This window comes from Aplidium turbinatum, chromosome 8, assembly GCF_918807975.1.
Source record: "Aplidium turbinatum chromosome 8, kaAplTurb1.1, whole genome shotgun sequence".
Taxonomy (NCBI): domain Eukaryota; kingdom Metazoa; phylum Chordata; class Ascidiacea; order Aplousobranchia; family Polyclinidae; genus Aplidium; species Aplidium turbinatum.
Genome location: NC_137479.1, coordinates 16,602,262 through 16,623,889, shown reverse-complemented (window position 1 = coordinate 16,623,889; position 21,628 = coordinate 16,602,262). Strand labels below are relative to the sequence as shown.

The following is a 21,628-nucleotide window of genomic DNA, read 5'->3' as shown; positions in this document are numbered from 1 at the left end:
TGTTCCTCTATTGGCATGTTCCGTTTTCTTGCTTATGTTTTTTAACAGGGTTTTATTGTTTGGTGACTTTTCGGCGACAGCTTGTAGGCTATTTGATTTCTAAAAATTTCTTGTTCCAAGTAACCTGCTGATTCATAGCCTACATTGTACAAGAAATCGGTGTACCTTGCTGAACTGTTATAATAAACGTCTAAGATTGTTTGCAATAACAACGCTATCGTTTTGCGGTTATGGTAAGAAATATCGGTCAGTGGTGATCGAGTGCGAGCAGAGCTGCGAGTCCATTTGGGAAGAAACTTCCTCATTTGAGAAAATCTGATCAACAAATTTATAAAAAAGGAAGGTTGTGATGAAATAAGCAAGATTGAGAAATTAAAAAGAAACAAATCGAAAAGAACGTCCAAATGTGCTTTACATCTTAGAAAGAACCTCCATCAATGGGACAAATTTTGCGTTTTGCTAATTTTCTTAATTTTGTAAAGAAATGCAGTGCTTTTTTACAACACTTATGCCAATGTATTTTTTTTTCAAATAACACTTCGTTTGATTTCATTATCTCCAGTGGTTTAGAAATAACGCGCAGTTTTTCAAGGTTACTCAAAACATCCCATTGTTGAATCTGGCTCCACCATTGGGCAGGCAATTTCTAACAATGGGATACGAATTCTTCAATGGGACACAATTTAATATCTGTGTAAATGCATATTATAAACTTGATATTCACTTTGTTATTGATTATAATTACTGTAGTGCATTATTAATGTTTTCTAAATTTTTTTCATCTTCATCATTAACAATCTTTTTGACACTATAATGAGGTTAAAAACGTAGATTGCCTTGATCATTATTTGCTTGGGCTCTTTTGTATGTATCAACCCAGTTTTTAAATGTTTGTCTTGGTATGTCAAATTCTCTTGCTACAGGTCTATTTTTTCCGGTTTGTATTGCTTTTTCAACTGCAGTTTTCATAGTTAAAGGATCTGTGTTTCCCTTTTTACGAATGAGTCGAGTTGATTTATCCTCCATCATTAATAAAACGGTATCAAAAATAGAGAAGTTGGCTAAGTTATAAACTTGTGTAGACTGTAGGCTAAAGAAGCTAAAAAGTGGTTTAAAACAAAGAATTCATGCACAACAGCTTGTCTACATCAATGGGTCAGTGTCAATGCAACGGGCAAGACCTGCTGTCCCATTGCAAGATGCTGTCCGCAAATCGAAAAAAATCAGCTCATTTCTTAAAGACTTTTCGTCATAGAAACCATTGTTACATTTTAGTATCGTTTTGTTTTGCACTACGTGCGACTGTTACGAGACTATCGACCATGTGATAGATTGGCTGTGAGAAAGTACAATGAAGTTGTCTGCGTGTAATCTATTAAAATGTGGTGTATCTAAGTTAATCAAACGGAAATACAACATATCTCACTGACAACAACGTTTTGTCCTAAGAACTGTCAGACAATAGACTATGCTACCATGCTTTTTCAACCTGCTTTACCAAGTATGTACAAAAATATCTTCAAGACAAGTGACCTATATTTTTTTACGTTGGATATCAAAAAACACCCATTCTTTAACAAACCAGCCATGCATGCAAATTGAAGGATTAGTAGGGTCAATATATGAAATATATGGTTTGAACCCAAAAAAAATTCCTACAAAAGATTTTTTGTAGTATTTATCATCAAGAATAACATATTAAAAATCTAGGAGAAAAAAAAATGTTGACATTTTTTATTGAAAAAAAAAATCTTGTGTTTTTCAGCATTTTGTTATTTAATAATTTATTTTAGTAGTCCAGGCCCTTAAGGAAATCTTTAGGCTAAACGTGTTACACGTTGTTTTTTTTTGCATATTTTTGCAGTTGGTCATTGGTCAACCCAGCTTTGATTTTAGTAGGTGCCGCAACTTTTTGGGTCACGTGATCACCCCCAAATCGGGATTTTTCCAGAAATCACGTTTCAGCTCTTTTTCGGCATTTTTGTGCAATCACATATTTGATTTTTGCATATTTTAACTTAAAAAGCACACACAAATAAGTGAGACAAAGCAAACACGAAATAATTTGATTGATGACCTCATTATGACGTCATCATTTTTTTGCTTTTTAACCTATTTTGGTCGTTTGCTGTTGGTTTTAGTTGGAGTACCGGTTACTAAAGCCATTTCACAATTTCCAAAAGTAGTTTTGTCATGATTGCATCTTTTATGACGTTATTATTACATTATCAAGACTAAACAACTAGAAATTCAGGAACCAAAGGTAAGTTTGTTCCGAAAAAAGCGATCAAATATTATCATTATAGGTTAAGCAAATGCCTAAAATTTTGCAATTGCAAGCAATAACAATAATACCATCAGTAGGCTACATTATGACACAATAACGACGTCATCAAGGGTATAACCAGAAGAGAAGCCACCAGGGGTGAAATTCCCTTTTAGCCATGCCACTTTAAAACAATATGTAATTATGATTTACAAATCAAATTAATTTACGACACCAGATTATGCAATGTCTGAGTCTTAACACTGTTAATTCAAGATGAAAAAAACTAGCGGTTTTCAATGTTAAATTCCTACCATACGTAATTTGATTTAAAAAAAATTCGTACGACAAGTTTTTTCAAGTTACAACATAGAATTTAGAAAGTCAAAAGCATTTCTTGAATGATCAGTGTGGATTGGAGATGAAACGTCAATGTAGATTGAATATGAAACATCAGAGAGGATTGGAGATTCAGTGATTCCGACGATTATCAGATTCATCATTGCCAGGTAGTCGCTGCCAAGTTTTATCTCATGTGCCTGCACGCGTCAGATGGTCCAATCAAAATGTTCCATTCCCATTATCGTTGAGGTAAAACCCAGCGTATCATCTTTTGTTTTCTCCCACATCTCATATGACGACAAGTGATTGGTTTGGCTGGAACACCAGACCTTCCTTATCCTGACCCTCTTCCTTTTCACAAGAGAAGACCACTGCTTCCTCAACTTAGAAATCATCTCCAAGGAGGTTCTAGATATCATCTCCGCTTGGGATACCTTTGTTCCCGACAATTATTCACCAAATCAAACGTCATATAAAAACCGATATGGTCTATTGAATCTTAGCGTATTACGTCATAGAATTTTTCCTAAAAAATGAGCCAAAATTGCACCATCGTTCGTAAGACTTGTGTCAAACCTGTTTAAACATGAAATATTGCATCAGCCTCTTTGAACACCTGTTTGAATGACTTCATAATTGTCTTTCATTATTGCGTCACAGAAACTGCTGACGTGGTTTTGAAATATTGCAAATCATTCTGGTCATTCGTAAAATTGTTTGTTGGAAGTCGGTCGCATGTTTAACTGTTTGCTTGGTGCTTGCTAGCTGGAGAAATTTTCCGTCTTTTATCCAAGTAATCTGTTCTGTAGTGACAAGTTTTAGTGGTGTACGGCGTTGCATCCCATTTTCGATAGCCGCGGGCTAATTTTACAGAAATACAATTTTGAATAGACGTTTCAGAAGAGTGTTTCTCTTTCGGTCATTACATACAGACGAACGGATTCGGGAATCTTATGTTACAATTTTCCCACGAAGAGATTATGGTTTACCGCTGTGACCAACCTTGTTGACCTGGTAAAGATCGCTGCTAACATCTGCATCATGTTGGTGATTCTCTGATATTGAATTTCTTGTCTTGAATGTTTTTAGCTCAGGTGACTTTTTAGAAACAAGAGTTTTTACTTCATGGACAGATGCAAAAAGCCCCCTATGTTTTGTACATTTCACAACGAGTTGGTCAATAAAATCACTGACTCTCACTTTATTTTGTAAACTCTCTTTCAACCTTTGCTATTTCTTCTGTTTCTGCTTGTTGCTTCAGGTCACCTCCATTAAATCTAGTTGTTTGAGAATAGTACTGGTTGACCGCTCAACTTCATTGATCTGTCTTTCTGATAGCATAAGGTCATATTTGATCCTTTTTGCCTTGAACATCCTGTTTGAGTGTTTTTGCCGATTGTGAAGCAAGATAACCAAACTTAGCAAAGTACCTTTCTGCATTCAAGTTGTTTGTCGGCAGGTTTTTTCGTTGGTCTGATACCAGTGTATGGAGAGGAGTTGCTCGAGTAGCATTAAGATCAACACCCCAATACTCAAGCTTGCACTGCAGTCAGGGATGGAGGAACCATTTTAAAAGTAGGTGGGCCCAAAAGCGTAGCAGTCAAAGTTAATCAAACTTCTGGGGGGCTTCGCCCCCCAGACCCCCCATAACATTGTTGCATTCCTAATACTTCAAATCGTTTATAGCCTAGATTGTGTTTTCATGATTGTTTTTTGGGCCAACCAGCAAAAAAATTCCGTTTTGAGGCCCGATTTGGCCAAACAAATTACAATTTTTTTAAATTGCTCTATAGCACTCCACAAAATATGGCGATGTACACACAAATAAAAAGGAAAAATACACACACAGTTATAGGCTAATACCAACCTGAGAGAAATAATCTGCAGCATTATACAGTAGGCTTACGTGCATGCACTGCATAATATGTAATGCTATCATTGTTTTAACCTTAGAGAACAATTAGATTGGTTTATAGATTACTCCACCAATCACACGCAGCCCCACCCACATGTGCTGCCCATCAACAGTTCGGCTCAACAGAAAAGTTTGAAGATCAGATTTCATCATTCACAGGCCAACAAATTTTTTTTTAATAGGCACGGCATGTGAGAGTAATTTTAGGGTATTTCGAGGCCCCTGATTTCGAAAATGCACTTGCTTTTTTTCAAATTGGCTCTAATTTTTGAGATACAGCAAAATCATTTTTTTTTTTGCAATTTTGAGCCCCTATAGATTTAACGTCGTGTCGTTTATTACATAGACAAACCTGAAAGTAATCCCAGGCACACTTCTGAGTTTTATAAACGCTATTTGGAACCAATCACGTTGAATACAACCCAAACAAACGGCTATTTAACGTTTACTGGCCTAGTAACAATCAAAATACGACGTGAAGCAAGCCTTAAGATACAATATTAAGATGTAGAATATATAACTTGTGCTTTGCGTTAATATATTTGTTGACTTCAACAGTATCAGACTTACTAACTAAGCTACTAAGTACAAACAACAAAATACATAGGCTACATTGTTTGGCCTAACAAACTAGACGAATAATCAAAACAAAGCCATCGATGAACAAAAGCAATTCTTTATTATGGTAGGCCTACTATAGCCTACTGAGCAACACCCATCAAGGTACGAAGGCCATTTACCGTATATAATTACAGAATACAAAGTTGTGTTCTTCAATAAAGTAGCTGCTTAAAATTTTATCCTTGTTTCGGAAGAACGTAATCTTGGTTCGAAATTCAATTCCTGGTAGTTTCGAAAATTCGAAAAAACTAAGTGCATTTTTGGAATCAGGGGCCCTGAAATACTTTAAATTGACTCTCACTTTTTGTGCCAAAATTTTGTTGTTGGCCTGTGTAATCAAACTAGTGTGTATGAGTGAAGAGCTTTTTTTGGAACTCTTTCTCTAATTTGCCGTTTTCGCTACCTTTTCAAAGAAATTTTGCTTTCAAAAGTGGGTGGGCCAGGCCCACCCAGAAAATAAAGTACGTGGGCCCAGGCCCACGAGGCCCACGTGGTTCCTCCATCCCTGACTGCAGTTCTACTCCTTTTCCAGCCTGAATGCACATCTCTGCAAGAAGATGATCAAGATCGCTTTGTGGAGCATTGTCTTCCATTTTCACATGTCTTCATTCTACATGGTAGTCTGAAAGAGTGTGTGTCTTTCTTTCAGCAAGGTCACTGCAGAGCTGAGGAAGGATGTTAATTAACAAATCCTGGTTTGTTCATTCTACACAGATAAGAAAGGGCATTGTCACTCGGCATGTGAAATTTGCAAGTGCTTTGAATCCTGCTATGATGAAATCATTCTCAAGGTAAATTTTACAAGCTCGAACAAGATTATTTAGCGGTGTCTTGGCAAGTAACTGCTTCATATATGGAATGCAATCATAGACTGCATCTGCCTGACATCCAAGTCGGGTAGTATGTCGCTCTTTGTAGAAGCTAAACGACTTGTATACCTCAGCTTCCTTTCAAATCAAATCAAACTGTTCTGCTAAAGTTGCCGTCTTGCCATCTCCCTCATGGGCTACGAGCTTTAAAAGAGCTGCCAGAGCAGTTTCAACCACAGATTTGTTTTGCCAGAGGTAGGCCTGCAATGCTGGCTCTCTCTTTACAATGAGTTTACGAAGACCAATTTTGTTTTTGAGAGCAGCCATAGCTTTGAGATTGCCTGTATAGAAGTTTACATGTGTGGAAGTTACAAAGAAAATGATATGGCACATGCTTTGGTGCAAGTTGTTCTGCAACACCTATCTCAATCTTGAGATTTTTGCTTGCGGCAGCTGTCATGAGGGCATCAATCTACTCCCATAGACGTACTGCAGTCCAGCGAGGGTCATTGGCAGCTACCTGTAGTCTCTTCAGGTCGTCTCAACATAAATGGGCAACTATGTGGTTTCTATCTTCGAATGCAAAGAAGAGAGGACGTAGAGAGATCATCTTATATTCAGTGTAATCATCATCGTCACGAAAATTTAAGATGAGACCAGGCCAATCACTGTCTATCTTACTTCTCTGTGTGGTATAAAAGTGTGGAGTTACTTTTGTTGTGGACTTCTTATTTACCAAGGCATTTGCAGCTGCTACTTTCTCACAGAGTGCCTTTTTGTGTTTGAAATTATTTATAGATTTAGCTGAAGGCAGAACAATTTCATACAGTTTGTAGTCTGTTGATGATCAAAATAAAAACCACGAAATAAGTTTAAAAAAGAAGGTAATTTTGTCAAACTATATTATAACTCTACACGTAAATGCTAAAGCCTACTTATTATTGCTTAAACAGATTGCCTGACCCCACAAACATAGGGCAAGACACCACAACCAGGTAAAAATACCCCAAAATGACCAAGTTATGGCTAAAAACGTGATTTTTCGGGAAAAATGGCGGCCATAATAAATTTTTGCCCTGCACACCTTTTTCTTGGAACTCAGACCAAAAATTTTGTCATTTTATGTTGAGATAGGCTAAATGAAACACAAAAGACTGTCCCTAAAGCAAAACAAAAAATTGCCCATTTATAGCCCACTGCTAATATTAAGTAAATTATTGCCATCATACTGTTTTGGCGGCCATCTTGAAAATGACAACTTTTCGGTGCTCTGATTCTCCTAGATTTTTAATATATTATTCTTGATGATAAATACTACAAAAAAACGCTGGAAAACCTTTTGTAAGAATTTTTTTGGGGTCAAGCCATATAATTGACATGAGAAAACATGAATTAAGTTCTAAGAAAAAAGCTAGCATCATACAGAAGATGTAGTCTATAGGCCTACAATTTTCTGGCAAGTTTGATTTTTTTTTTTTTTAGAAACAATAGCCAATGTTAGTTTTATAGCTTAACCAACGTTTAACAGTAGCCTATGTTGTAATTTGTTTTGTTTTTTTCAAAATATTACTTTCTTTTGCGCTATTGAAATCCACGCCTTTGAAATGAATTAATTCAATTAATCACGCTATGCTAATGTGGCCATCTTCTCTGTAAGTTTATATTTGCCTTTATTTGTGACCTTTTCTAGTTTCAATAGGCAATTGCTAAACTTGAGTTAATTAGTAGCAACGTCACGTTTATAGCCTCTATCTCTCTATTGCTGTTCTCTCGTCATTTAAAGTTACATTTAATTTTGTGTCTGATTAAATTTTTAATCAAAATCTACGACTGGTCGCTTGTGAATACAACTTGGAAAGATTATACCAGTTCGCTTTGTCCAAAAGCATGATCATCAGACCAACTTCTCCACTGTGCTCAGATGTGCTTGTCAGGGTGACCGATGACGTGTAGGCTATTTAAGCTTTTGTTTCTTTTACAGTACAAAAATCACCAAGTGCGCAGCAACTTAAATTTTACAAATACAATTACATTATGTGCAACCTAGGCTGAATGTGCCACTGAACGAATCGCTGTAGTGATCATTCCATGTTTTGTTATTTTTCTAGTATTCTGTTTGTTTAATTAGTAGTTCCAGAAAACGTGTCGGAAACGATCCTTTGTTAGTCTCAACGTTGATACGTTGATACTATATCTTGATTACGTTCTAAATTACGTTATGGACTCTCACAGTGTAGTTTTTAAAACGTTACATAATTTATTTCATTGTTTACACGTAAATTTGCATCCTGCACTTACTGCTACAAAATATCCATGTAGAAAATAGAATATCCAACTTATCAGATTGACTCTTTCACACCCATCTATGGTAATATTTATTCACAAAAAGACCAACATCAATCAGTTCAATGTTGTTGGTTTACTTGTAACGTAATCTATTTTAAAACACTACGTTGTTTGAAGGTTAAGAAATAAGAATCTTACATAAATATGTTCAACCATTCAATCGAACAAAGCATTACATGTTTGCAACACAATATTTGAAAATAGGCGACTGCACCAAAAGCACAATTGTTGCTGTCGCACTGAGGTTTTGTCATTATTTTCCTTTTAACAGAGTCAACATCCAAGCGCTTCCTCAAGATGTAAACTCGTTCAAGAAAAAACATTCCAGGAAGCCACAACAAAGCAAAGCCGGGCGAGAGAAATCTTTTCAATCGTACATTAATCATAACGTTTATGACTTTATGATATAATTTAACCTTAGAAAGCAAAACAGTTTGAGTCATTGCGTAAGTGACTTCATCGTTTGACTTATGAAATTGGAATATTTTTCGAGTGTACACACAAGCATTGGTAGACCAGGAGCAATCTATTTAACATAACTAAAAATCTATTGATACAAAATACGTTTTGTTTAGGCATGATATTGAGTTTGCAACAGTGTGTATGTTTGTGGCATGGGTCTACAGTTTCATCAATAGCTTTAAAGTATTTTACTATCACACAAATTGGCTATGCAGTTCACCACAAGGAAGCAATGAAGAGTCAAAGAATAAACCGCTCGGCGAAGGCCGAAGTCCCTCCCTGTTACAATATCAGATTTCTTCAACACAATGGCCAGACTATAATTACCAGACCATTTTACCAGATCCCACTATTGGTACAAGCTATTGACTGCATGGCGAATGCAAATTCGTCACATACGTTGTGCTCCTTTGATCAACCAAGCGTGGGAGACCAAGTGTCCCATTGTAGAACCGGCCCAATGATAGAGGTTCTCCCTACATACTGCAAAAATAAATCGTGGCATGGATAGGCCTACTTAGTCTCCAGCTTATGTTAATGTAAATAGATCGCAAGTTATCTACGATGCAGCCACAATGGTGCAAAAAAATAAACAGCCTTTTAGCTAAGTCCGTTTTTTGCATTTTAACAGTTGTGTACTAGCCTATTTCTTGCAAGTAATTTTATAATTTCGTTAAAGCAAACCATTGCTTACTTAAAAAATTTAAGGCATGGCTTACTGGAAATGCTGCCCGATTTGTCACATTTTGTTGGTTTTAGCGATCGTTGCTGTCTGACTAAACATTGTCTAAAAATCTTTTTTTTTCACTTTTTGCTGACTCTTAATAATATAAAAGCTTTTGTTGCCTTAAGAAAAAAGTAAAAAATGATAGAAAGTAGACTAAAGTTAAAAAGCGTTCAGTCATAACAAAAAAGTGGCTAAAAAGAGTAAAAACGTGGCTAACAGAGTGACTTATATTTTCTTAGTCAAATTGTTTTCGTTTTTCCAATCCTTGTGTGTGTTGCTGAAACTCATTGTGTCACCTGGGAAGAGAGAAAAACAAATGTTAAAATATGATTTCTGAAAATTTTAATCACACAGTTGGAAAAATCTGGAAACGTTTTGCAGAATGTAACAACCCAGACACCCACTTTATTTAGCCCAGATCTGGTAAGGATCTGGTCAGATTCATACCAGATCTGGTAAAGATCTGCACCAGATAAAGTGGCTGTCTGGAACATCAGGCAGTAGGCTATCTTTGGGTAGCCATGGTTAAGAAAACTGCGAAATATTTATAGACTAAATCTGACAAATGCATTAGTCTTGTTTTTTTCATCTATTTTGTTTTTGCTGTAGGCCTAACTTTTTCTGCATCGGCCTAATTATCCAAAAAGATTCCTCAAAGGTAAAATTGCGCTTGCATTTTACTTGCTGGCAAAATGAGTCGTCTTTTTAGGCGATGAAAATACTGCATGCCTAATTAAGTACCGTAGTCTAAGCATTGAAACTACTACAGACAACAACAAATCTTCACCAAGAAAAGTGAATTTATGGACTAAATCTGACAAATACATTGGTCTTGTTTTTTTTCGTCTATTTTTTTGCTGTAACTTTTTCTGCATGGGCCTAATTATCCAAAAAAGTGTAAAAGATTTCTCAAAGGTAAAACTGCACTTGCATTTTACTTGCTGGCAAAATGAGTCGTCTTTTTAGGCGATGAAAATACTGTAGGCCTAATTGTTATAGTCGTCATTTTATTTACGTTGATTTTATGTAACTTGTGACCTGCCTCACTACATAGCCTAATAACACTCAGCGTTTTCTGGTACAGACGCTGGAATTGATTACCACCGCGCAACGCGTGTAATCAATTAAGCGTTCTGTACCACGTTCCTTAGTTGATTGTTTTGCGTTTCTTTCTTACTATATATTGCGTTGCTTTTATACACTGAATAATCAGTAAGTAACAAGAGGTAAATGGTTTTCTCACTTGGTTGGCTATCGCTACAATTATTATTGTTTATTTTATATTAAACGTCTGGAAATACAACACTAATTAAGCGTGACGCGACAATTTATCGAAAGACAATTTATCGAACGACAGTTAATCGAACGACAGCTTATCGAAAGACAGTTTATCTAACGACAATTCGAAACGACAGTTCATCGAACCGACTGTTTAGCGAAACGACAGTTTATCGAACGACGAAGCACATATGCAATGGAATACTCAGGGGTTAGGGGGTAAAGGTTAAGGGTTAGGATTAGAGAAAGGGGTTAAGGGTTGGTTAGGGTTAAGGATTAGGGGTTAGGTTTTCGATTAACCGTCGTTCGATAAATTGTCATTCGCTGAACAGTCATTTCGATAAACTGTCGTTTTGATAAACAGTCGTTCGATTAATTGTCGTTCGATGAACTGTCGTTCGATCAATAGTCGTTCGATAAACTGTCGTAGGCCTAGTACCTATAATTAAGTAGTCTAAGCATTGAAACTAGGCACTACAGACAACAACAAATTTTCACCAACTTGCTCAGGAAATAATATTCTATATGATTTGATCATTTGAGAGTACAAAACAAGTGGAATCCTTATGCCAGACAAGCTACAGAAAACGGTAGGCACTTTAACATTACCCACTCGTCGAAGAGGTACGCAATCATGCGTAACATGTTCACTCGCGATTCAGCTGATTTCAGTCATGTGACTCGACACGTGATATTCTGATAGAAAAATTTTGATACAAAGAAATTTAACTGAATGCTCTGCCACAACCACCGTTGCCTAATGGTTAGGGCAGAGGAGTAGTAATTTAGATTTCGTGGGTTCGATTCCCACTCTCTGCTAATACCATTTTTTTCTTCTGCAACTGAACTGAGTGCAAGAAGGATCTTAATGACTGCAATCAATGGAGTTTATAAGGAAAATTGTGACTAAACAAAACACGAAGCAATTTCACATTGAAAAGCAGGCGCTCTTCGACGAGTGGGTGATGTAGAAGTGCCTACCACAGAAAACCTATAGAAACATGGTTGGTTGGTTTTGAATCTTTATCATCGGACTGATAAAGCCTTAATAAGTTATTCCTGGTAGTGTGGAATACTTGTAGAGAATTTTAACGCAAGGCCAGTTACCGAGATTGACAGAGTGAAGTTTCCGATTATTGAAGTTTTGTTGCCAGAAAATTATTCCATCCATTATGTAGCCAACGCACGGAATAGCTGAGAGGGGCAAAATCTTTGACCATTTCAGCAGCGAGTAAATATTTTTAGTGACCTACACTTACAGGCGTTACGCTAAGTCATAAATCGTAAAGACAGTGTGCATTTTTTCTTTTACAAACATAACTATACGAGCTTATTTGATTTAACTAAAGTACAAAGTTGCTTAATCAAACTTCAAATCGACTCCACTGCAAAACTTATGTGAAAAATGAAATTTCAAATGCACTCTATTTTCTGAAAATCGTGCAAATTCCGGCTCCGTCTCCACTCCATGCTAACATCTAAGCAGACAATAATGGCTTACCAAGGTTGCAGTGGAGGTCCTTTGCTATTTTTAATGGATAGGCTGCGAAAATGTTTTACTGAAACAGCTTAAAAACTATTACTATGGATTAGCATCATTGTTAACTGAATTGCGCACTTCATGATCATGATTTGGTGATTTTTGTATTTTGATGCGCAAATATAGCTAACAACATTCACCAGTTTCACTAGGGTCGGCTGAAGCTCAGCAGGACGAGCCGCCACTGTAAGGTTGTCAGATGGGTAAATGGTGCAATAACTATTGATATAATCCAGTGAAAGTTGAAGCTACTTGGTAACACAAATAAAAGCTTTCGATAGAACATGTAGTGGAAAGGTGTTTTCTTTTAATTAATTAACAGCATAATGAAAAATTATTCATTAAACGAAAAATTAATGATTCTCAATATTTTAATAACCCCCTGTCTTGGATGTGACCTTGCGATTCTAATCGAACCGCGACAACAGTCGATAGGTCTAATAGCAACAGTCACTGACTATGACTGTGGGCCAACGTTTGAGCAGTTCAAAGCAAAGTTAGAAATACCATCAACTACCTTTAACCAGGTTGCTTACAGTCTTTACAATTTTTTTTTGTAAAATGATTCATCACAAAGCAGCATTTGTTCAAGTAGATAAAAAGCAATCTTTAAAGTGATCTTGATCTTCAAGATCACTTTGTTATGGTCATGGTCTGTCTGTATTGACATTGTTCAAGTGTTAGCCTACTCCCTGATAGGCTGCCATTGACTTCAGGCTCACAACACCTTGTTGCTTTAAACCTTTCAAAAACGCAGTTTCTAATATGTCGTTTTTGGTAGTTCGATGTGGTAAAAGAACTACGGTAGTTATCGAAAAACAATTTACCAAAAGAACAAACGCAATATCAACCGAAGGGACGTATTCCCCACCCAATACCAATAAGTAAGTAAAATCTAGCTTCAACAAACTTTAAACAAAATTATTTTCCACGATTCTCTTTTACAAACTGTCCCTCGGTAAACTCTGGTTTAATAAGTTTGATAAAATATTGGTTGACGAACTATCGTTGGATATAATTTTCGTTAGAAGAACTGTCGCTTGTTGAAAAACGTTTGATAAATTTGAAAGTTTATTGTTTGACGAACTATCGCTGGATGATTCTCAATAAATTAACTGTCGCTTGTTGAATTAAAGTGTCGTTCGAGTCGTTTTATGAATGGCCCAACACCCAATAACCATCCTACTTCATAAAACTGAAATAATAACACAATACTTCATAAAACTGAACAATAAATAACCCGTGGCTCACTAAAGCTGCTAAAAGACCCACAAGGTCCACAGTTTTCTTACCACAACCATTAAACATCTTTTCTCCATCACAACTCATTTCTTCCTGATAAAGCTTTCTGTCTGGTTTAGTCACAGCCTCACCTTGTTTGCAGTGGCCAACAAACAAATTCGGTAGTTTCGATACAAACGTAGTAGCTGCAGCACATGTGGACGTTTATTTACAGAAAGGAACTCCCACATGTCTAAATAGATACAATAATGAAACAACACAAACAGAGATACCGTATTTTTAAAATAAATTCAAAATTTTAATTAAGCATTAATACATAAAAAAACTTAAATAAATAGTCTGTTAGCATTCGAAGCAGCTCATGTCTTTACGTCACAAGTCCTTTTTAACAGAACTCTCACATTCTTCTTTTTGAAATAGTTCTGGGCGTGTCGATCATTCAAAGCATCATATTGAGGTATGACTGGGTACCGACGCGACTTCAGGCTATCAACTCGAACAGAATCAACAATAAATCTACACCAAAAAACATTGATTAGGAAATAATGTTCGATGTGGTCTTAGAGTACTGTACAATAAAAATGGTATCACTATGTCAGACAGACAGACAAGATACAAGAAAACTATATCGACATATTTTATCTTTTCAAGCGATTATACCAACCATTTTCTTTGAGTGTATTATATTGTAACATGCAATAATATAATTGAACAATATAAGCAACACAATAGACCGCTGTAAGCAGCAAAAGGCTATTCAGTCAACAGGTCAACTTCTCTCATTTCATCAGTGCATTACAAAAGATACAATCAGCATGCTCTTGTGAGGTATCGAACTGACGTCCTTTAGATCGTCGACCAGGTATTCAGGCATTCTTACAACTGGCCACGCAGCCGCTCCCCAAGTGAAGCGAACGACAATCTTGGAAAATTAAAAGCTAAGAAAAACTTTTTAAAGAAACTATAGGTGCCATTGAGTTAGCGCTTTGAAGGTTTACTAATTGCACTATTGAGGCTCGGGTGTCAAATATAAAGCTATTTGAAAACGAGACTATTTGAAGAAAATTTGTTTCATTATGCTCAAATAAAAGTCATATTCAATACTCTTGCCATGTAGCCTACGCTACTGAACTTTTCTTTGCTTTCATGGAGAAAAAAAAATTCCTGTGTTTTGTAACATCATCGATAAAGTTTCTTTAGATTGTTGTGCATTACGCCTACGTGCTCAATAATACACGATCAAGGTCAAAATGACCCTGCTCTACCCCATGTATTTCAAACGGCAGTGTACTTTGATTGTATTCAGTATTTTGAAAGAATGTGTGGCGTTGACAATTTAGTTGGCTCGGTGGCCACTGAAAAGGTTGAGTTCAGCATGTGTCAATAACTATCATTGTGTTTATTTACTGTATATGTGTTGCGGTGGAGACTTCATACTTAACTTTTTAATAACAACACGTGCATTGGTGAGTTTCAACCGCTTTTGCCGAGCGTTGGGACCGGACTTTCCGCTCAACTCTATCGCAGTCAACTTTAAGTTGTGTTTTAGTAGACTAACACAATGTAGCCTACTTGCATTGCATGCATGAAAAATACAGGGTTGAGAATTGCTTGTTTATGCCACAATGAAATTATTACACAGACGCCTTGTAAAATGCATTGTGCTTTTTCAGGCCTCTATATTAGCATTGGCGTGCCGGTGCCGCAGACTCACAAAACGCAAATTGCACACCCCTGATTCACAAGCCAAGATGTCCTTTGTTTGTAAAGTGACAGTCATTGATGCTATCGAAAGTTGACTTCTATTTATTGTACTGTAGCCAAATTGACAAACAGATGGTGAATCCTATTAAACATGCATGAGGTTCAATTTGGTCCTGGTTGAGGAAAGTAAGAAGCTAAAAAGTTTGGGCATCATAAGTTTAATACGTTACAAGTTCAGCAACGCAAAATTTGCTACTACATGATTGCTCTGCCCAACTGATTAGCCGAATAGGCTACTCTGTTCCATAATTTATGAGCAGTGTTAATGGCAACTTAGGCGCGGTTTTTGTGGAAATTTATTTCAATTGTCATTTTATAACAAACTAGCCTATTGTTATTTTTAATTCGTGCCTTTTTCTTGTTTTCGTGTAATTTTCTGTGTCAGTACTCAGTAGATTAAAACAGCACCACAAAATAAAATACAAAAAATAAGATTTTTCGTATGGTATTTTCTTTGATATAAAAGAGTTCAACAGTAACTCTAACGTTCTTTTGATTGATTTATTATTCTATTGCAGTTTGAAGGATTACTGTTTGTTTAACTAAAGGCAATGTAGGCAGCAGCTGTCCTCGGTTTAGCCTCATGTTTGGAAAAACGTAAACATGTTATGAACTGTAGCCTTCAATCAATGCCGGTCTTTGGGGTGTGCAAACCGTGCGATCGCACAGGGCCCGCAAATTAGGGGGCCCGCAATTTACTCAAAAAATGCAGTAATTTTGTCATTTTCAATGGAAAAATTCAACAAGTGAATTAGCAACAAGAAAACATAGAGACTCAACGAGTGCAACCTATTTCGTCCCCTGAACATTTCGTACCATGAAAAGATCAAGAAAAAAAAACATAATCGAAATCGCTGATCGGAGTTGCCGCAAACGCTTTTTAAAATTTCTCTCGATCTTTTCAGGGGACGAAATAGGTCGAAACTTGATTTTGTCACACGATTTCAAGGTACGAAATCGGGGTACGAATTTTTCAGGAAACGAAATAAGTTGCATCCAGACTCAACATAGAGACAGCTTTATTTCCGAAAAATGCCAAAGAAAGCATGATCTTATCCATTTGCTATACCACCGGACAGCACCATTTTACAGTAATATTCATACCCAAATTTTTGTTGATCATGCTCTCAGAATGCCCCAAATTCAAAGTAATGTTTCAAAATTTTCTGGAGGAAGCCCCCAGACCCACGCCGCCACCATCCCCTCCCCTTACAAAATACCTAGCTACGCTACTGAGTTGGATCATTGTCGTGGGGCCGCAAAAGCATATTCCGCACAGGGCCCGAAATACCCTAAGACCGGCACTGCCTGCAATGTTGCGTAAAACTTTGATCTCAGGTTTGCATGTATTTCAAACGTATCTTGACTACGCCGGTGCTCTTACTTTAACATAAGCCATTTCCGACGGAGCTGGAAATGGCACATTTGCTAGAAAAACCTTCTCAACCTCATACTGACTGACTTGTTTGGTTGAAAACATGCAGAAAAAGGACAGACAAAGATAAGTTCTATAATAGGCTGCACGAGTTATTTAACACATGCTGAGAGTAAAAGTTTTTCGTCTGCTAAACCAGGGTTTCCCAAACTGGGGGTCGCAGAAAGTAGGCCTATACCAATTTGCACAAGGTACTGCATATTAACACTTCTGTGCGAGATGCTGTGACAGTTATTAACTTTAACTTATTAAGAGTAGCGCACTCAATAGGCTGCCCGTATTTTTGAAAATTTATGAGGTGAAATCGAATCGGAGTTAAAAACTCGTTTACTGCATCGTGAAGTGAGGTGGCTTTCAAAAGTCAAAGCTAATGGCTAGCCAATTAACGTTGAAAACCGAAATCGTGATTTTTCCAACAGGATAGAATTCAGTCTTGGTCCACCATTTTCGCAATAACATCTAGCTTTTGAAATTATGTCAAATGTCAAATTTGCTTGAAAAACTAAACGAATTTAATTTGTCCCTCCTAGGAGAAAACATCAATATTTTGCATTGGAATTTAAAATTGATGCGTTCATCAAAAAATTGAACATCTGGAAACCAAATTTCAAAATGACTTAGCCTATCTGAATTTTTCTCACTTTACCCAGAGCTTACCGTTCCAACCTAAACAACATTGAAACCGCCTTGAGACCTGCATTAACAAACCCTGAGCCACGGCTGGACTTGCTTTGTTCATACAGAATAAATGTGTTTGGTTTTTGTTTTGTTTCTAGTAGGCTGCCCATAAGCTTCGTTCTTATGGTCAGAAATAAATAAAAACAAACTGAACTGAGAACGGTAAATTGTTTTTGGTTTTCGTTAGATTTAAGCTTTTCAATAAATATCACAAATGTATATTTCGCACTGTTTGTCATTTTAATGGTAAGGGGCCGCGAAACATTTTAGGAAATTAAAAAGGGTCGCGTGCAAAAAGTTTGGGAAGCCCTGTGCTAAACGATAGCTTGTGTTTCTACTGTATTTCAAAGAATAAGTATTTCAAAAGCAAAAATTCACATCGTATTATGCTCACTTGTTTTCTTTTACAGATATTTCGAGTTTTCCTGGAGTTGCTGGCGCTCTCAAGCGTCTGGATAACTTGTAGGTTGCTACAGCTGGAGGAAGTAGTTGTCCCTAATAAAAACGAAGTTAGGTTTTGGAAAGTAGAAGTGATTGAAGGGACTTTATGGCTTTTACTACGTTCGCTGCCATCATCAAATCGATAGACAAATTCTTGGAAGCTATCATAGCTTGACAGAGTATCACTCACTGTATGATTGTATGTCCCGGTACTGAGCTATTTTTGACTTGTATCTGGAACTTTGACCTAGCATGGTAGTAGCAATGTCGCTACAAAGTAAGGATTGCTACTATTCTTTTATTCATATTGATTGCCTTGAAAAAATGTTGACCATCTATTCTATAGTACTGATTGAATGTAGGCAGTTGTAACAAGCTATTCGTAGAATGACAAATTTGTAAAACTCTCCAGCTATCGGATTAATGTTATGACAAACAATGCCCACGTGAAATCTTGCTTTCCAGCACCTCGGACGTCTTAAGATTATTGTAACTAAGTAAGTTATAGATATTTTAAAAAATTATGTGATCAATATACACTATCAAAGCAGATACATTTCAAAGAATTTGTGACCTTCAGAAAAAAGCTTGCTGCCCGAGTCGTCGTTGCTATCCTGAGACTCACCATATGAAAGTTGCAAAATATCTACGGTGCAGTTATCCTATGCAAAAGATCACAACATTTTTGCAAAGTTATCACAACATGTTTAAAGGAAATTTAAACGAAAACGAACAGCAGCAAAGCTGTTTTCAACTTTTTCAATAAGATGTCTTCGCCATTTAAGTCATTGCACCATTTACAAGAAAAAAATTTTTTTTTTCTAAGCTACTGTTTTGTCATTATCTCACATCACGAACGGCAGCCCTTTTCAACATATCTTGGACTGCAGGCTGTCTGAAATAACTTTTGGCGTGTGGGTCGTTGCATGCATTGTAAGATGGGACTACACTGACTTTCTGAACGTGCTCGTGTACTCCATCTAGAACGAAGTTTCTTTCTCTGAAAAACACGTAAAACGATTAGTAAGGTTTTGGTATCATACCGCTGAGTTCCTATGCGGTTAAATTCAAGACTTGTCTTAGTTTACAGCTTCGAGTGTTGTAGACAGGGTTGTTTAGAAGACATTTTGGACCCAGTACTAATGAGATTTTTGGGCCCCCATAATAGCACACCTCTAAAGGAATACTGTATATCGCATTTTTTCAAGTTCTTGGACTTTCTAAAAGGTTCCGTGCCACTAAATCCTCCATGCACCCGGATCCAAAGGTACCCCTGGACCCCCTGTAACGTTATCGGTTGTAAGCCTGCAATTTTTTCTTCTAGAAAATATATGATTATTTTCAGAATTACACTTATCCTCATAAGTAACAAGAAGTAACGATTCTACTACTGGTAGGCCTACTATACTTTCATCGCCTAAAAAGAGGACACGTTTAGCCAGCAAGTAAGCCTAGAATTTTACGCTTGAAGAATATTTTACATGTTTTTAGATCATTACAGTAGCCTATAGGCCTACGCAACAAAAGTTACCAAAACAAAAACAAGAAAACAGATTGACTGAACGTTTTACTTATTTTTTCTCATTTCTAGGGCTTTTAAGACAACAAATGATTTTATATTTTTAAGAGTCAGCAAATAGTAAACAAAATACCTAATTTTTAGACAGTTTCAGTCAGACAGCAATGATCGCAAAAATCTGCAAAATGTGACAAATCAGGCACGACCTCCAGGTCAGCCTTAACTTTTTTCAACAAGGAATGGTCAGCTTTAACGAAATCGTTAAATTATTTGCAAGAAATATGATTAAAACAGTAAGCTGCACATTACCGCTACGATGCTAAAAACGGCGTGGAATAAAAAGCTGTTTCTTTCCTTGCAAAGCTGTAGGCCTATCCATGCCACGGTTTCTTTTTGCTGTAGCTTTGGTGTTATACACATTGCACTTTTAGACATTCGTTTCGACTTGTTTCAAGTAACAAACGAACCAAACTGAGTTGGTAATCAACAACGTTTACAAGCGTTGTATCAATATAAAACGTATGAAGGTAAAAGAATGTTTTTTTGTGAAAGTGTGAGCATGGCCTTTAAAAGGTCGTTTTATATCGTACAGTGAACCAGGCAATGAAGGTTTAACAACAGTTTCATAAAATGCGTCAATTTCTTGTAGAATTTATAAATCAGCATGTTACATTGGTATACAGAATGTTAAAAAAACAAATAGCCTATACAAGCCGTCGCTGAAACGTCATCAAGCAATACAATCCCGTTGAAAATATAAGCATGAAAACCCAAACTGTCAAAAAAGAAGACATTTGAGCATTTTTTAGTGTCCCCGGAGGACAATTCATTTTTCTTGAAAAAAGAGGACAAATCCTCTTAAAAGAGGACATATGGTAGCCCTAACTACTGGTATCAAAAAGTAATCTATTGCTTTACGTTTTTGTAATATCGATTAAAAACACAAAAACATTAATACTACTTTAATGTGGCGTCACCTGGCTGTTCTGATTTCTTCTATCTTTGCCATTGCATTCTTTTTCACTTCTTGTCTCTTTGTTGGCTTTACCGGTGAATCCATAACAATTGCAAAGGATTTTGCTGTAGCTCAGCTAACTGTTCAGAAAAGGGTATAATAATTTAGGTCCTGAACATCAAAAACTTTAGCTTATGAAGGTTATCTTTTCATTTTGTTGATGAAATTAATGTAGTTTAATTGTGTTGATGTTAATTCCTCAACTAGGCAAGAAATACGTGCTTTAATTAAGCCTACGAGATTTGAACGATGAGGATAACAGTACCAAACAAGATGTCATCAATTATCCACAAACTTTATTGATGGATGACATTTAAAAACCTAAAGGTGAAGTTAGACTACAGTTCTTGATTTGCTGTGTCGATGTTGAATCGAAATGATGTTTAATGCCCATGAACAGGGAATGAGGTGGGATCAACATGGATGGCATGGAATGGAATGGAATAGAAGGGAAGGCATATTTTGCGATGGAAGACGGAAAATATCAGATGGAGTAGGATGGAAGATTTAGATGATGGGATAGAAGACAGTCCATCATTAACTTTCTAGCCTAACACGTTTAAGACATAAACAAATTGTTAAAATGAGTAAAAGTCTCCGTTTGATTACGTCACTTGAATTAAACTTAATTCGATTTGGGGTTCGTATTGAACCAACGCGATTTTTGCCCGGACGGTTGGTCGAGAACGAGAAGTCGACAACATTCACATTGAAACAAGCATCCTCGTATCATGCTTTTACATCAGTCATTTAAATGCACTAAATCGCTCTCGAATCATTCCATTTGTGTGAAAACGTGAACTATCAATCAAATACTTTGAAAAACAGTAGCATTATGTGGTAGCAAGCAAAGCACTTTGAAAACCAAAGCGCAAACTGTGATAATAATAATAAATCAATCAGGTTTATTTTTAGTATAGCTTCCCATACCGGTATGATTACGATACATTTGACAAAAGTCCGAGACAAAAATAATAGACTATATCGAACACATAGCCTAACTTTTATCCATATCGAAGCTAGACCTTGGAGGTACCGAAAAAAACATACGCTTATCTAAGACAAGGTGTCACCACAATATAAATAAAACTTAAACGATAGAATAAAAAGTAAGCTTGCCCCGCTACAAACTCCAAACACACACTGGATAGAAGTCACCGCAAAAACAGAACACATAAACGCAGCCGACCCTACCCTCCACCAACCCGCAAAAAGATACTGACGATAC

At 36.6% G+C, this 21,628-nt stretch overlaps 1 protein-coding gene across 1 annotated transcript; it reads right to left on the bottom strand.

The window, feature by feature from the left end:
- Positions 1 to 13,737: 13,737 nt before the first annotated feature.
- On the bottom strand, positions 13,738 to 20,507 carry LOC145775998 (uncharacterized). Its single transcript, XM_082587408.1, has 4 exons — positions 20,363 to 20,507; positions 18,716 to 18,866; positions 17,820 to 17,920; positions 13,738 to 14,064 (listed from the first exon to the last, which is right to left on the bottom strand). Exons 1-4 carry the CDS (start codon positions 20,443 to 20,445, stop codon positions 13,908 to 13,910), a joined length of 492 nt encoding a protein of 163 aa, XP_082443534.1. The 5' UTR covers positions 20,446 to 20,507; the 3' UTR covers positions 13,738 to 13,907.
- Positions 20,508 to 21,628: the final 1,121 nt, after the last annotated feature.